Raw genomic sequence first — 17470 nt, 5'->3', positions numbered from 1 at the left:
AGCAGCAATAAGAGTTGTTAGACAAATTGTTCAATCAGATCCAAACATGAAAATGTATGAATTCATTATTGGAGACAGATGACATCTTGTATCAGTAAGGAAAGGAAGGATTCATTAATCAATAGAACAGGTGGTTTACTCTTGAGGGGAAAAATAATTCTCAATTCAACTCTGAGTGAAAATGATCCCAAATAAATAAAGACTCTATCTGGAATGGAATAAATGTCAAAGACTAATTAGAATAAAATGTAAAAACACAGCAGAAAACACTGAAACTCCAGGGTGCGGATTGTTAGTCCTTTACGGCTCTATCTCCAGCACCCAGAACAGTACCTGCTACAGGGCAAGTGCTCGATGTTCTTACTGAAAGAAAGAAAGAAAGAATGAATGAATGAATAAATGAATTTTTCCACTACAAATTTTCTTATTATGTTCTCTGTCACATTTTCTACTAGGGTTTTTTTTTTTTTTCTTTAGTTACTATAATTTATTTTTAAATTTTTTCCTTACATATTAAGGATAACTCTATACATCTTATTTATTAAAAATAAATTCTCAAAATTGTCTTTTCATGTATTTTTATTATTTACATACAAAAAAAATCATTCATGAGGCCAGCCAATTCATTCAACTCTCTTTTATAAGTTCTTCCCGTCATTACTATCTACAGAAAGTTCTTCCCAATTCCATAGAGCTAAGGAGGCTGTCACCACCCTCAGTGGTTGATCCAAGTGACTTCAACTGCAGGATGAGTCCATCGTCGCCCTGGGCCAGGGTCTGCTTCACAGGCATCTGATTCAGAGGGTTTCCCAGCCCAACCAGATACATCCAGCCCCCAAAGCTCCGCTTCCAGCACACTCTTTTGCATAATTACTCGGTGAAGTCATGTGTTTAAGATACCATTGTTGCATCGCCATGGAGATGATGAGATGTCAGCACACTGGCAAAAAGCCTGTGTGCATGATGAAGCCAAGGGAGAAAATGGAGGGAAGAGGAATGCTTATCAACCAGAGGACCCAAAGCACATGCCAAGGAGCCCATGAGGTCACCCTGTGCACACAATACCCCAGGTGTCAGATCTGTTTGGAAAGCATATAACCTTCCAGTCCAGCTCAGCTTGTGGTTACAATCCACAAGTAGCATCCAACCTCAGAAGAGGACTTCCGGGCCCTCTTGACCTTCAGAGCTCCCAGCCTGACCCTGAGCTGACTGATACTCTCCTGCAGAATTTTCAACTCTGCTTTCCTGTTCCCTCTCAGAATACAAGTCCCAGTTTTCAATCACTTCACTACATCATCTTTATCCACCCTGTCTCTTCCAGGTCTGTAGGTACAAATCTGCCCCCCCCCCCCACGTCAAGACAACCTCTCTAAGGCATGAATCAGACTGACTTAATCATCTTGTAGGGTTAATTGAGTGAATAACCATTGTCCTAAGGGAAAAAATATCTCAAGTCTTCATGATCTGTCCCTGCTTCTATTTCTAGAAAACCTCTCTTGCCTTATTCTCTGCTCCAAATATATTCTGCCTAACATTTGAAAACTCTGCTTTTCCATCTAAACTAACAACTACCTCTTATTGATACTGCTGGACTAGGCAGAGTCTTGTGAAGGTGGCATTTAGAACTTCATGCTTTGTATAAATAAATTAGAGTGCAGAGTGGTTAATGTATGAAGGGTCACACAGTAAGGAGCAGCATTAGGATTCAAATTGAAGTGATTCCAAATCTTAAACCCATGACCCTTTCACTAGCTAGGGGACCAACCAGTTCTATTTGCTCAAGTGTCTGAGTTTTAGTGCTGAATTCCCACATCCTGGGAAACCTCTCAGTCCCAACTCAGCACACCTGGATGGTTAGCTACCCCAACACGGCCCCTTGCTTCTGCCTTTCCGGTTAATGCCAGTTCTTCCTTCACATATGACCTCTCTCAACCTCCCCTAGGAGCCTTTCCGAGACCAACTCATAGGAGAGAAGTATATTTCCTCTGTCCTTCCATGTTCCTGGGCCTACAACCATCCTGACAAACTTCCTCCTCTTCACTTATTAATCTCTCTTGGTAGGGAATAAACTCCTGTGTGTTGGAACCAAGACCCATTCTTCTCTGGGCCCAGGACCGGACTAGGAGAAGTTCATTAGTGTCTTCACTGAACATGCAACTCTGAGAAGGCTGCTCTGTGGACCCCATGGAGGACCAATCTTCTGAGAAAGAGGTTTTCCTGAATAACTTTGCAGTCAAAAAACTCAGAAATGAGTCATTTACAGTGTCCAACAGTCAACAAGCATGGACTAAACCTCACTCTATTTGGAAGTCATGGCCCCATAAGTTCTGTAGATACAAACATGTCCTAAATCCTTCTGCTGCTGGGTTTTAAGGTCATTGATATCTCTAATGCCTTCCTTAAAAATACCTGTGATGCCCCAATTAGAATGGCGATTATCAAGAACACAAGCAACAATAGGTGTTGGCGAGGATGTGGGGAAAAAGGTACACTCATACATTGCTGGTGGGGTTGCAAATTAGTGCAGCCACTCTGGAAAGCAGTATGGAGATTACTCAGAAAGCTTGGAATGGAACCACCATTTGACCCAGCTATCCCACTCCTTGGCCTATACCCAAAGGACTTAAAATCAGCATACTACAGAGATACAGCCACATCAATGTTCATAGCTGCTCAATTCACTATAGCCAGATCATGGAACCAACCTAGATGCCCTTCAGTTGATGAATGGATAAAGAAACTGTGGCATATATATATATATATATACAATGGAATATTACTCCGCCATGAAGAATGATAAAACTATGGCATTTGCAGGCAAATGGATGAAATTGGAGGATATCATGCTAAGTGAGATAAGCCAATCTCAAAAAACTAAAGGACGAATGATCTCGCTGACATACAAGGGGGATAGGAGGGGTTAGCGTTAGGGTTAGGGTTAGGTTTAGGGTTAGGGATAAGGAGGGTGGTAAGAATGGAGGAAGGAAGGACTGTATAGAGAGGGGTGGGAGGGGTGGGGGGGGAAGGGAAAAAATAACAGAATGAATCAAACAATATTGCCCTATGTAAATTTATGATTTTTAATTAAAATAAATAAATAATATAAAAAAAATAAAGGGAAGATGCTAGAAAAAAAAATTCCTGTGATGTTAGCTTATGGATCCATTTATGGAACTGTTGCAGAGAAGGAGAAGAGAGAAAGGAGAGTGCAAATTCACCACTTTCCAAAAAGCTTTAGTTCTGAAGCTGAGGAAGGAGGGTCTTAGGCTGGGCAGCGAGGCATGAACTGTGCCACCACCCCACACCTACACCAAAACTGTTCCATTGCATGGCGCCCCCAGAGAGGACCTGTCCGTGTCTGGAGAGACAATGAGAAGGGGCTTCACCCATGCAGGGATGCACTGCCCCTGTGAACAGTCAGCATAAAACTCAGGAAGAGACCCCGGAAGAACCAACTCCATTATTGGGTGAAGAAAGAGTTCAGATTCCGGCTGGTTCTGATTTACCCAATCATGTCCCACTGCTCTGACGAGTAATTGCTGGAATCAAAACCATCTGATGCCTGTCATAACACCAGCATCACTGCCCACCGGCAGCATGTGAGGGTCCGATATTCGATCCAGCCACCATCTTCTTCCTCCCGACTTCACCTCTTGATGAAAGCAGTGTGTTCTGAGCCCCCTGCTGTCCCCCAACAATGACACTGGGATGGGCTTGGGGAAGCATTAGCAAATAATTATTTTTAGCTGTTGGAAAAAACGCAGAAGAGAAGGGGGTGAGAAGAGAAGAGGTAATGGAAGAACGAGACACTGGTGCCCAGAGATCCCCAGGGGCGAGGCCCGCATCTTAGTGGGTTGTCAGATACTTGTATCAGTAAGAACCAAGAAGAGATTTCTAGGCCTCCTCATCACACACAGCACCTAGTTCGGCGTTCATTAGCTCACATCAAGCTCTGCATCCAACTTGTGGAGTGGTAAGGGTGGTAACTATTAGTCTCATATAACATAGCAAATCAGAAAGGTCAAGCAAACTGGTATATCCACAGTTGGTAAGAAATGGCGCTCACAGTGAAAGCCCAGCTGTCTCAGCCCAGGTTTTCCTTCACAGCCTCGTGTAGCACTCTAGGGACAAGCATCGTTCCTATGTTCTCTCATTTAGTGTCTAGTAGCCCGGGCTGTCCTCATGGTTCCACATCTCCTTCAGCTCCTGCACCACCAAACATCCTGAGAGGTGTCTCTGTGACAAGTGGACTTTGCCTAATTTGCTCTAAGATCCCCTTGGAAAATCAGACGGAGACCAGAGGGAGGCTTCATGTCTCCTCTGCAGAACAAGTGTTATGATCACACACTGTGTGCCAGGCAGAGTGGGGATCAAGGGAAACAGAGCCCACCCTTCGTCCCTAGAGCGTGGCCCATTCATGTCCTTGTGCTACATGAATCCCAGAAAACCAGTGGACTGGACCCACCCAGGAGGAAGGAGGGGATGCCAAGGTCAAGCAAAATAGGGTCATAGGATTATATCCAGTGCCCTAGTTGGCAAAGACACAGTGCCCACTAGCCAAGGAAGTGGTTTAGGCATCTGTGATCACATCTCTTGTTTGCACCACAAGATGTAAACATCCATTTGACAAGATAGAGGCTCTCGCCACATTTGGAAAAACTTTTCATTGACTCCCACTAGTTTTGAAAATTTTTTCAAGTGCATTATGGCTTTTCAGCTCCTCTAAGACACTGTAAAGCTAATGGACTTGTGAACAGGACAGTGGTCTATCTTCCATGAGGGCAGAATAAGGGAACTTCCTCGGGGACTCTTGGCTATTTGTGGGGGACCCAACACTTATTGCCAGACTCTGTGAATTCCTCGCCCCTTTCTTAGCAAAGCCAACACCCTACACTGGGACTTGGGATTGCAGTGGTAGTAAGTGACACCAGCCCGGGAACAGTCATTATGTGGCAGATGCCGATCCTCTCTCCCTTATGAGCACCACTCTACCACAGGTCTCGGAGCTCAGCCCACATGGCAAGGACACTGAGCAAGACTCCTGTTCTCCCTGCTTCTTTGGTTCAAAGAAATATAAGTCTATGTTACCCCAGGGCAACGTTCTGGTGAGGCAGGAGGAGAGTTTGGCCATCTCTAGGTTCCAGAAGCCCCTCAGGGTTCATTTCTTCCCAGAACCCCCAGTAGCTGCCCTTGCTCAGGAAGATCCAGAAGGAAGGACCAGGTCTTTCCTAATGATTCCTTAATCATGCTGCTCCTAAGGTCTGAGGACCTTCTGCTCTCCTGGCCCTAATCCCTTGCTGGTTTCTCCATCCACTGGGGAAGGGGTGTGAAGATTTTCCCCCGCAGCCAAGAGCTAAGAGGATGAGGGCTGCAACTGCTCTCCAAGCTCTCCAGCCTTGTGGAGGCTCAACGTGGAACACACACACACATACACACACACACACACACACACACACACACGCCATTGTGTGAAGAAAGTGTTCACTTACAAACCAACAGTCAACCATTTGTTCATTTCCACAGGTGGGCTTGTGTCTGGCTTGTAGATTACCCATAGGCTTATTAAAGGGCCTCTGGAGTCCTCACCTCACATGATGTCATCAGGAGAAAGGTAGAAAGTGATCTTTATTGGCCCCAGAGTGCTGCCCTGTTTTATTACTCTGGAGTCTGTGCTGGGAGATCCAAGTGTCCTGCTTCATCAATGGGCTTCCTGCCCGGTGAGGCCAGCTAGATAAGGTGGTCTCAAGGTAGGGGCTGAAAAGGTTGAGAATGGGGGAGGGGGAAAAAAGAGAGCCTCTGGGAGCCTCTGTCCAAGGAACAGTTTCTGGCATTTTGTGGGCAATGCATAGAGGTTCAGCTAAGCCAGCTCTAACTGAGAGAAAGCAGGATGGTAGAATTTTATGGGTTTCTCAGAGACCCTAATTCTTCCTCCCATCAGTCCCATACTCCCATATGAAATGCCATGGTGAGTAGCACAGCTTTTGAAATGTAACAATACTGGGCCCAAACCCCAACAACACTACCCCAAGTTGGCACCTGGTGACATTATTTCCAAATTGCCAGCCTCCAGGACCTCGGAATTAAGATTATGAAACCATCACACATCAAGTACTGCTGTGCTTCATTTCTTCAGCAAATAAATGCTTGTTGTTGTCTAAGTGACTTAAAACTTTCTGCTACAGCTCGAGAGAGGCAGTGATCTCAGTGGAAAATGCAGAGAAGAGAGAGAACTGGGCTCCAGGCCACTTGTGCCATGGTAAGGCTGCAAGCTTTCTGGCCTCTTCCTTCCCATGAGTCTGCTCTTCTGCAGATGCAGTGAACCAAGATGAGGCTACACTGGAGCAGGGTGGGCCCCTAACACCGCAGGACTGGTGTCCTTAGAAAAGTGGGAAATTCAGTCATAGAGGCATGCACACAGCAAGGACACCGTGTGAGCATACAGGCACAAGGAAGGTGGTGCCACCAAAGCCAGGTCAGAGATGGCCAGGAAACACCAGAAGGTAGGGGGAGCCTGCAGCACACTCCCTCCCACCCTCAGAAGGCACCCACCCTGCCACCAGCACCTTGACCTTGGACTTTCAGTTGCCAGATCATGAGAAATAAATCAGTTGTCCAAAACACTCAGTTTCTCTGGCTTGGCTATGGCAGCCCAGGCACACTAATGCAGCCCCTTTTTTGGACATCCTCAGCACCACCTTCTCCTACTCTTCTTCCTTCCTGGAAAACACTCCTCAGGAAACTTGGCTGGTCCCTCTGTTTCACTCTGATTTTCTAGATAATCATTTCCTACGTTCAGCAACCCACCCCAATATTTTCTTTCCCTAAACTACCCCAGGCTGATCTTAAATAGCCCCATGGGACTTTAGAAGCCACATATCTGCCAAAATAGATATGCCCATTTTAAGTCTCCCTTTCTGAGACTTAGAGACCAAACTTTCCACTTGGCATCTGCCTATGAAGGCATCACAGGCATCTCAAACAGAAGTCCAGAACCTGCCCCCAAGGAGCTGGATGGTAGATTAGGCCACAGAGTCCCGACAAGAAGAAGCACCTTCTAGAGCAAGTCTAAGGGCAAATTGAGCTGCCACCTGGAAGGATTCCAACTCTGCACTAGCACGTGACAGGATTTGAGACCTAGTAAGGCAGGGTATTTGGGATACAATGAAAAACAAGTCAGGTGCACTGTGCCTGCCTTCTTGGATCCCATAAATGGTCTCCCCCAATGCATGGCCACTCTAGGCCATGACAACAAATGACAGTAGTCCCCCTTATCTGCAAGGGATACATTTCAAGCCCCTCAGTGGATTCCTGAAGCTATGAGCAATACCAAATCTTGTATATCCTATATATAGGGTTTTCTCTTACATGTACCTACTTAAATTTATAGTTTAGTTTATAAATTATGTGCAGTTAGAGATTAACAATAACTAGTAATAAAAGAGAACAATCATAACAATATACTATGATCAAATTTCCAGCATGTACTCATGTACTTTGGGGCCATTATTAAGTAAGAGTTACTTGCACATAAGTACCATGAAACTATTGATTGTCAATCTGATAACCCAGATGGCTGCTAAGTAACTACTGGGCAGGGAGCATATACAGCATGGGTCCACTATACAAATGGATAATTCACATCCCATCCTGGGCAGAATGGAATAGGACAGCGATCTCATTACCCCATTCAGAAGGGCATGCAATTTAAAACTTAGAAGAGTTATGGGTTTGTTTGTTTGTTTGTTTGTTTGTTTGTTTTTGTTTTTCTGGAATATACTATTTAATTGACCACACATAACTGAAACCATGAAAACCAAGCCAGGATAGGGGGAGGGTTGCTGTATGCAGGACAGCTGGCAGAAGACTCTTCAGAATTAACATGCAAGCCTAAAGTTGCTATATGAGGAACCACAGCTCTTACTTTTCTGTTTTAATACTAAGCAAACACAACTTGAAGGAGATGGTGAATGAAACTTTGCCAATATGGGTGAGTAGCATTGAAGGGTGGGGGTCAGGAAAAGAATGAGGATCTGTACTGAACAGATTAGATCATGCTAATGAGCAGAGCCCTTGTTTGTGTGCATGTATTTTTCCAAAAGATATCAGTACTCCTCCAAAGTTAGATCAGAATTCAAACTTTACACCCTGGACTCAGAAATGACTTAATGTGCTATTTTTATAAAACTGTGCAAACAAGCCAGCCAACAATATTCAAAAACAGAAACCCAACATTTTTAAGCTCTTTTCGAGGCCTGCACAAAATATATAATTTAAATTATTTTCAATTCATAAAAACAATGCTTTGTCCTCTATCATCCCACACCAACATGTAGGAAGCCACTCTCAGACCCACACCACGTTCATATCCAAATTGCAGCTTTTAAAAAGCAGGCTCATCAATGATTCTGAAGGACCGTACCTCACAACTTTTACTCTAGCTCTTTCAGTATTTGTGAGTCCCATCCTGTCATCTGATGTTAAGGTTTGGACACGCGATGTCCCCCAAAGCCCCTGTGTTAATGCAGGACTATTCAGAGGTGAAATGCTCATGAAGGTGGTAACCTAATCAGTCCATCCTGGTTTGAATGGACTAACTGTGTGGTAACTGTAGGCAGGTGGGGACTGGCTGGAGGAGGTGGGTCACTGGGAGCATGTCCTGGAAGGCTTTGTCCTCCCCACAGCTTCTTCCCCACTCTCTCTGCTTCCTGGCTTCCATAAGCAAAGCAGCTTCCCCTCCCCCCATGCACTTTCACCTTGCTATTCTGCTTCACTTTGGGCCCAGAAAAATGGAGTTGCCCAACCATGGTCAAAAATCTCTGAAACCATGAGCTCAAGATAAACTTGTTCTCCTCTACGTTGTTCTTGTCAGGTATTTTGGTCACAGTAATGAAAAGATGACTAACATATCTAAGATCTGCCACCTGCCGACGTGGCCTTGTGCTTCTGCCATTTCACATGACATTACCAGGAAAGCACGGTCATCTGAGCACTTAGGGCTACCAAAGTTCTGGGATTCCCTGGGGGCCCAGCTTCCTGGAGGAATGCGAGGAGCAGGCTCCCTGCCCGACATAGCTGATGGAAGTGTAGACCAGAACCCCTAGGCTTGTGGCCAGGAAAGCTCCACCCAAGCTCAAGGTCATATGTGAGCTTCCCTGGAGCTGATCACTGAACTAGGATACAAGGGCTTGTCCACGCACAGCAAAGGCCCATCGCCATTAAGGGGTCTCCAACGGTTTCTCTGCAATAGGCAAGCTCCTGGAGTCTGGGTTGGCCCCTGGGTGCGGGGCTGTCCTTATCCCTTCCTGGTTCCCTCTCCTGGTATCTACCTCCATGCAGATCCTCTGCCCCAGGGGACCAGCAGAAGGGAACATGTGCTGAAGCACAGCAGGCAGGACCTACAGACAAAACACCACACCAAAAATAAGGCTCAGTAAGACGCAGCCAGCGTGCTCTCCCACCCTATGGTCTCAGTGCATATGCCCTGCTCAGCCAGCCCTCTGACCCATGGTCTTGTGCACACACCCAAGTCTAGTTCTGTGACTGGGAACTTACCAGTCACAGCATTCCACAGCCAGTGGAGGTCTTCTTGACTTCCCCAGAAGAGGCCACCAAATGCTCTGCTGGGCAGGAAGCATCTAACCCAGAAAATGCAGAGGGCCTCTGGTTTGGCATCCACTTGGGGTCTTCTTAGAACCAGTTGGAGGGGAAATCTTGGCACCTGAGTCTCCATCAGGCACACTTGGGATGCACGAATCAGGGCCAGATGGATGAAATTACCCTTAAAATGTGAGCAAGATTACCATGCGGGCCAGGAGGGAGGGCACAGGCATTCAGGGGTGAATGGCTGGGTTGTGTGGTGCTGGGGCCCCGCCATGGGGGAGAATTCTGGAACGTGGTGACAAAGCTCCCATCTTTGCCAGGTTTGCACAGTTAGCAGGGGGCTGTTTGCTGAAGACACAGAGGCCCTGATTAACAGGGAGGGTGGTGCCTGCCATGAGGATCCAAGATCGCAAAGCCTCTGCTACCCAGGCCTTTGCCTCCACCCCAAGCTTTACCTAAAGTACAGTTTGTAAGGTCCTTGAAATTGAAAGAATTTTCCAAATTGCCTCCAAAGGCTAGAGCCATGTCCAAGTTAAGGCTTTTGCCCACTAATGACCCTGAATTTGATTGCAGAATAATCCCTGTGCAAAGGAAAACGGCAACTCTTGTAATGGGATGATGGAAATCTGACATGGGAAGGGACCCAGGGCTAAGGCAGGACAATCCAGGTAGGACAAATAGGAGCATGTGAGTCAAGGGCCAAATAGCAAGAAAGCAGGAGGGTCTGGGTGCCTGGCCAGAAGGTGGATGGTTACTCAGGAAACAAGGCAACAGCGTGCAGGGGATGCAGCTCCGTGGCAGTTTGCAGAAAATTTCTGCTAGGAGGAAGGAGCTGGCTCTGAGCAGAACTGTCCTTCTGCCAAGCAAGCTGTCCTCCCTATGCACTCGACCCCTGGCCTCCCCGACTCCAGTGCATTTGCCACACCGTTTCACTCACATTTCTGAATCTGCCTCACTACACAGTGCTGGGGAGGGGGGGAATGTCTGGGAGACACCAAACATGACAGAGTTAGGACTCCGAAGGAGGATGTTGAGTGAATGAACACATGACTGGGAACTGCCACAACAGCAAAGCCGAGGCCTGAGACACCCCAGGCCCAAGTGCACGTTCTTAGAGGTCCCCACCCCACGCCGCAAACACCAGGTTGACCTCGCCTTCTCCAGTGCTAGGTCTCTAGTACAGCCCAGCGCAGTCGCCCAGAGGCCCAGGCAGCACGGTTCTCCCTCACCAGCAACAACCTCGGGGGCTAGCAACCTCAGGGTTCATTTCCTACAAGACAGTGGTCCGTAGCTCCTCCTTGGTGACCTCATCCATTTCCATAATGCTAAACGCCATCTCTGGGAGTTGCTGACTTCCAAATTGCTCTTCCTGCCTGGTCCTCTTCAGCTCCCCCCTTGTGTTCCAACCTGGATGTCCAGTACGCATCTCAGACTTACGGTTCCCAGACCAAGCTTCCAGTCACCCAGACAGCCCAGCCTGTGTCTCCCAAGCCAGGTCAGCAACAGCAGTGCTGTTCACCTACTTGCCAAGATGTGACGGTGAATTTTGTGTGTCAACTTGGCTGGGTCACGGTTCCTAGATATTTGCTCAAACATTTTTCTGGATGTTTCTGTGAAGATTCTTTTTTATCAGATTGACATTTAAATCATTAGACTTTGAATAAAATGGATTGTCCTTCATAAGCAAGTGGGCTACATTCCATCAGTTAAGACCTGAATAGAGTAAGAGACTGACTTCCCCCAAACAAGAGGGAACTTTGCCAGCCGATGGCCTTTAGACTTGGACCACATCATTGTCTCTTCCCTAGGTCTCCATCCGGTGGCCCACCCTATAGATATTGGACTTGTCAGCTCCACAGTCCTATGAGCCAATTTCTTAACATAATCTCTCTCTTTCCAAACACATATGCGTGTGCGCACGTGCGCACACACACACACACACACACACACACACACACACACACACACACACACCCCATTTGTTCTGTTTCTCTAAAGAGCCCTAATAGTCATGCCAAAAGTGCTGAGTTCTTTGACTCCTCTCTCCCCCACATCCCACATCAAACTCAACAGCAAATTGTTTACCATGTCAAATTTCAGATCATATCCAGAATCCCCTGGCTCTGCACCACCACTGCTGGTTCCCCAATGTGGGCCACCATCCTCTCCCACCTCGACTACCACAACTGCCAGCTAGACTGCCTGCTTCCATCCAAGTGACACTTCAAAGACCTAGGGCAAACTGAACCTGAGCTCCTCCAGTTCTTCACTCAAAGCTCACATCCCTGCATCCTTCTGGACAGTCTGTCCCCACCCTGCCTCCTCTCTTTGAATCCCCTCTTGCTCACACCTGTCTAGCTACGTCCACATCCTGGCAATTCTTCCAACATACAGACATGGCCCACCCTGAGGCCTTTGCACCTGCTGTTCTTTCTCTGAGGTACTCTCTCCTTGAGGCTCAACATGGCTTCCTCACACCCTCTTTTTGGGCCTTGACGCAAATATCCTCTTCTCAGTCAGGCTGCCTCTGGCCATCCTACCCAAAATTAAGCCCCATACACATGCCCAACACTCCCCACCACCACCCTGTTCCATTTTTCACACAGCCCATATCGATATTGACATACTCTACACCTGGCTTATTATCCAGTTCATTCCCCCAGCCAACATGCAGGACCCATGGAGGACAGGAAGCGTTGTCATTTCTTACTGCTCCATCTTTAGATCCTAAACAGTGCCTAGCAAGTAGACACCTTAGTCTTAGTCTGTTGGAGCTGCTATAACAAAATACCATAACCTGGGAGAGTTATTAAAAACAAATTCTTCCCATAGTTCTGGAGCTGGAAATCCTAAATGGAGGTGCACTTTGGTAAACTGCTTCCTCATAGACAGCCATCTTTCCGGGACCCTCACATGGTGGAAGGAGTCAAGGATCTCTCTGGTCTCTTCTTAGGAGGACACTAATCCCACTCAGGAGGGCTCCACCCTAGTGACATCTTCACCTCCCAAAGGACCCACCCCATCAGCGTGGGGTGATGATTTCAGCATGTAACTTTGAAGGGGACCTACCTCAGACCATAGCAGGATTCCACGAACATGCATTTGGCAAATAAATAGGCGACCAAATGCACAAGGGGCATCCTGGCACGGGTGAGGTGAAGTCTCTTTGCTCATTGTCCTCGGACCAGCATTTGAGCTGTGGCGCCTGCGCAGGCCGCTCTCATCTTCGCCCTGCGTGTGGAGGCAGGGGAGAGCGTGGGGCTGGCAGGGAGCCTTCCCTCCCGGTCTCATGCTTGGCTGGGTGCCCAATAAAAGTCCTGAGTGTCACACGCACTCATAATTAAATTCTTGGAAAAAACTCTTCACCAGGCCTCCTTCCTAATCTCTGGGACATTCCAAACACTCGACTGGAAATGTTGAAGGGCCTGGATTGGGGTTTTAAAAACAAGTTGAAGATGGCAGCATGTGATCTGCACGGCCCTCCCCACCGGCCCGCAAGCAGCAAAGTCCTCCAACTCCCGCTCTTCCCTCCCTGTGCGCTCCAAGTGGGAGAAAGAAAGTACAGCTTTTCTAGATGGAGCCCGGGTGAGTTTGTTTTTGAGGCGTCCCATTCTCTGAGCAGAAAACATGAAGACACAATGCTAAGAAAAAAAGAGTCAAGACCCAAGAAAGACGGAAAGCAGAATTTTAGCAAAATCTCCACCAAAGTCCAAATTGTTCTGCTTTGTTCAGTGAAAACAATGTAACTTTTTCGGTGCCTCTGCTGTTGCCATGATAACCTGTCAATAGACAAGTGACAGGGAGAAATTGGGCACCTCGGGGCCAGAGGGTGAAACTTGAGGCCACAGAGAGCAGGTCCACCTGCCCGAGCAGGCTCCCCACTGCCCCCAGCACCTGCTGCATGGGCCACCCTGAGTGAGAATTTGCCTGGGTGCCGCACATTCTCGTCACCACCACAACCATGGTACCCTCTTGACTGACAGTGGAGCAGTGTCACTGGGGGAGAGGGTGCTGCAATGCTTGTGATCAGCACAAGTACCCCAACCTTGACTTCCCTCACTCTCTTTCATCCGTCCATCTCCATCCCAGAATAGTGAGCACCCAGGCAGCGCTCAGAGCACATCTGATGAACAGCAATTAACACTTTCCTACACCTTGAAATTGCAAGGTCCTTGCAGCGGCCCTGCAGATGTGGGAACAAAGGGACTGGGAGGCTAAGCAGTAGCTGTGGGACCCCGACCAGTGAGTAGGACTGGGCTTTAGCCCAAGTGATCCAATCTGAGCACGCAAGTCCACACCAGCCTGCCACTCCCGGCTGGAGGGTGAGCTGGAGGCTCCTCAAGCTTCCTGCACAGCTGTGTTCTGCCGACTGACTTGCCAGGCTCCAGGAGGTCACGCGTGGCCTCCTGATTTCAAACACCCCAGGGCCTGTGCCCTAAGCCCTCGACATCCACTCGCTCCACTGGCTCGCTCACGCCCTCAGATCTTTGCTTACCCTCAGCCTCAGCTCCGAGGATAGGCCCCCGGCTGTGCTCTGGAAGTTTCTGCTCTGTCTACCCACTCCCTGGTTTCTATTTGTTACCCCTTTGTTTCTTCAGTGCAGTTAGCATTGTGGGAAATGGTCTGCTTATTTCTTCCCCTGTCATCCTTCTCCCTCCAATAGGAGGGAGTAAACTGAGCTCCTGGGAGGACAGGAACCTAGACCCTTCTTCTCGACTCATTGCAACACCCAGAACAGCGCCTGGCTCAGTAAGGCACGCAGTTACTCGTACTGATGCATGGACTAATGAGAGAGCAAAAGAGAATGAACCCCCTGAGCAGGGCTCTGGTCTCCTGGAGGCACTGGACTGTGGGCAGCAGGGCTCAGCGGAGCTGCTGGGCTTCCCCAGAGGCAGAGAGCCTCAGCTCCCGCCCACCCGTGGCCTGCAGGCCCAACCCAGGACATGTGCCTCCATCTGGAGGCTGTAGATGAGGCCCTGGCCGCACTGTCCAACCACGGAATCCCGGCCACTGCCACCGAGGAGGTGAACTTCTTTATGTCATTTTGCTGAATTTAAAATTAAAAACGGATACTCGAGTCGGTTGTTGGAAAACTTTGAAGTATGGTTGTAACACATTGGATCTGTGAATCTCAACACTCAGTTTTATGAACTCGAAGTTCAGATCACGAATTGCCAATGAAAATAGAGCGTGTGCAATGGAAATGTACTCTGAGAGCAAAATGTACACCAGAGTTTAAAGACCAAGTACAAAAAAAGAAGGTAAAAAAACCTCACTCATGTTTTAGTGTAGATTACATCTTGACATGATAATATATTAGATATATTGGGTTATATTTTATATTAATAAAATATATTATTAAAATTAATTTCACCTGTTTCATATTACCTTTGTGTGTGTGTGTGTGTGTGGTGCTGGGGATCAAACCCAGGGCCTCAAACATTTCTGGCAAGCACTCTACCACTGCCCTATGCCCTAGACCTCTTTTTAATGTCACTACTAGAAATTTTCCAATTACATATGTGACTCACACTATATTTCTACTGGACAGGCTGCTGTCCAATAGAACTGAGCTTCTGCCTTTAAAATAGGCCCAGTTTCATTTTTATAGGCATGAAATTGTGCTTTTGTTAGAGATATCTCTTCATTTACCCATTTATTCCTGGGATTCTGGGGACAAAGCTAGGGATCCCAAGAGCAGAGACCTCCTTGGCCTAAGAACCACACGGTGAACACAACATGGCCCACAAACTGACCAGTTCAAAACTCAGCTTCCCTCTGGAGCAAGTCAAGGGCCCCAGCATCTTTCCCAGTAAGATTGTTTCATTTCTTCTCCTAAAAAGAACACTTCCTGCCCACTACAACATTACATACTGCATATGTTATTTCAAAGAAATTCTCCGGTTAATCTAGCTATAGATTAACAGTCAGGAGGTCTATGGGGAAGTTGCACAGATTCCCCAAAAGCATCATCTAAAGACAGTGGAAAAGTGTCCCAGCCCTCTGGTGTTGCCAGAGGATCCACAGTCCCTGTCCCTGAGGCCCCAGGCTAGGAGCTACAGCCCAACCCTGAGCAGGGAAGCCAAATACAGAGCTGCTCCCTCACGCCTCTTGTAGCATCTCAGGCAGTGACTTTTGCTGAGGAAAGCACATCACCCCTTGTTTTGGAGTTGCTGCCATTTTGACTCCACACAGCAGAGGAGTTAAGACTTTTATGTCTACTGTGAGAGGCTGTCTTTGTGGAGTGAACAAACGTGGTTCACCTACTTCTGGTATGAACCTCTTCTCCAAAAAAAAGGTCATGGCTGAATGGAAAATCCCTGTTCATGGAGAAGTTTGATACCCAGGAGTCAACAGACCTGAGATGTTCAACAGCATAAAGAAAACCCTTCCCACAGGAAAGGGGCATCCCAGGAAGGGCACCTGGTCCAAGCCAGGGAGACAACAGTTTCCCCAACTCTGAAACCAGGGGTCTCAGAAGGCTGTTCAGGAACCAATCTTTGGGAGTGAAGTCACCGTCGCTGGGGCTGGCAGCAGCTTGGGCTTGGCACTGCTCTCGTAAGCCAACACTGCAGACAGTAGAATACCAACCTGCCAAGGATGCCCACTTCCAACTGCCTAGAACCTGTGCCTGAATGGCATCAAACAGCTGGGACACAAGGATTCAGATGGAACTGAGGTCACTAATCAGCTGATCTGAAATAGGGAGTGTGTCCTGAGTTGTCAGAGTGTCCACAATGTCGTCACAAGGGTCCTGAAACACGGACAAAGGAGGCAGGAGAGTCAGGGCAGAGAAGCAGCATGGGAAAGGTGCGTCCAGACGTTACTGGCAAGAGTTGCCCTATAGAAGCTAGAAAAGGAAGGAGATAGCCTCTCCCCGCAGCTCTAGAAGGAAATGCAAGCTGTTGACTTGGCCCCTGAACATTAAGATAACAAATTTGTGACATTTTCAACCACTATTGGTACTGAGCTGTTGCAGCGGCAACCGGGAACTAATACAACGTTCTTCCTCCCTCAGTCTTCCCAGGTGCCCACCTTGCAGAAGATCAGGAAGAAAGTCTGTGCACGAAGGAAGCCTGCTTAGAGGGAGTTTGGGTTCAAGTTGAATGCATCTGTTTATAAGGACCACCCCAACCCACATGGAATCGTGTTCCCAGGAAGCCGCTAAGCAGGCTACCATGGCCTGTATGGCTGCAGCCACAACCTTCTCCTGTCTTTCATTTGAAATTTACTTCCCACCTATGAAGCCAAGGGAGGCAGAGCCACAGAATCAAAGAGAAAATAGCCACCAATTCTGTCTCCTCTATGGCAATGTTCCAGACCGAGATCCAGATTTTTCTAAGGGGTCCTTAAGAACATTAACTGGTGGCCCTCTGTGGTTCTATAGATGAGGCTGACAGGTTTAGTTTGGCAGGATGCCTTCCAGGATGCACAGCCAATTAGTGACAACCCAGGACTCCTGACTCAGTCCAGGGCTTCACTTTCAAATGATCCTTTTGGAACCTTCTCAGCCTCAACTAGAGAAGCTCACAAGATAATGACTCCCTTGCTCTGACCATCCACTTCTCATCTCCCCCTCCAGCACCTGCCCACCCTTCCCCCCTGGGCTCCCTCCCCTGAGGTCATCAGCACTCAGTGAACCCCAGCCTTGAGAGAGCTGCCTTGACCTCCACGGTCAGCACAGCAGTCTTCAGACACTTAGCTCCTAGCGAGAAAAACCTGCCACCGCGTCAGCTTGAGGGAGAGCTCCACTCAGCATCCTGCCTCTGCCTCCACCTCACTGGGAAGTGAACCAGACCTGAACCCTAAAGCAACGTCCAGGTCCCTTCCCAACGCCAGGCAGTCCTGGTCTCCCTTCCCAGTCAGTGGT

At 47.9% G+C, this 17470-nt stretch overlaps 1 protein-coding gene across 2 annotated transcripts in view; it reads right to left on the bottom strand.

Moving 5' to 3' along the window:
• LOC306644224 (uncharacterized protein) overlaps positions 1-17470 on the bottom strand; it is a 165391-nt gene that overhangs the window by 82582 nt on the left and 65339 nt on the right. The window contains exon 2 of one of the 2 annotated variants that reach the window (XM_079110946.1): positions 9553-9778. The exons of the other annotated variant lie outside the window; for it this stretch is intronic. Within the exon in view, the coding sequence (XP_078967072.1) occupies positions 9553-9778 (226 nt within the window). The remainder of the gene's footprint in view (positions 1-9552; positions 9779-17470) is intronic. 2 annotated transcript variants of the gene reach the window in all.

The sequence above is a fragment of the Sciurus vulgaris genome (assembly GCF_902686455.1).
Source record: "Sciurus vulgaris genome assembly, chromosome: 14".
Classification (NCBI taxonomy): Eukaryota; Metazoa; Chordata; class Mammalia; order Rodentia; family Sciuridae; genus Sciurus; species Sciurus vulgaris.
Note: the sequence above shows the minus strand (reverse complement) of the source record. Positions and strands in the feature narration are given on the sequence as shown.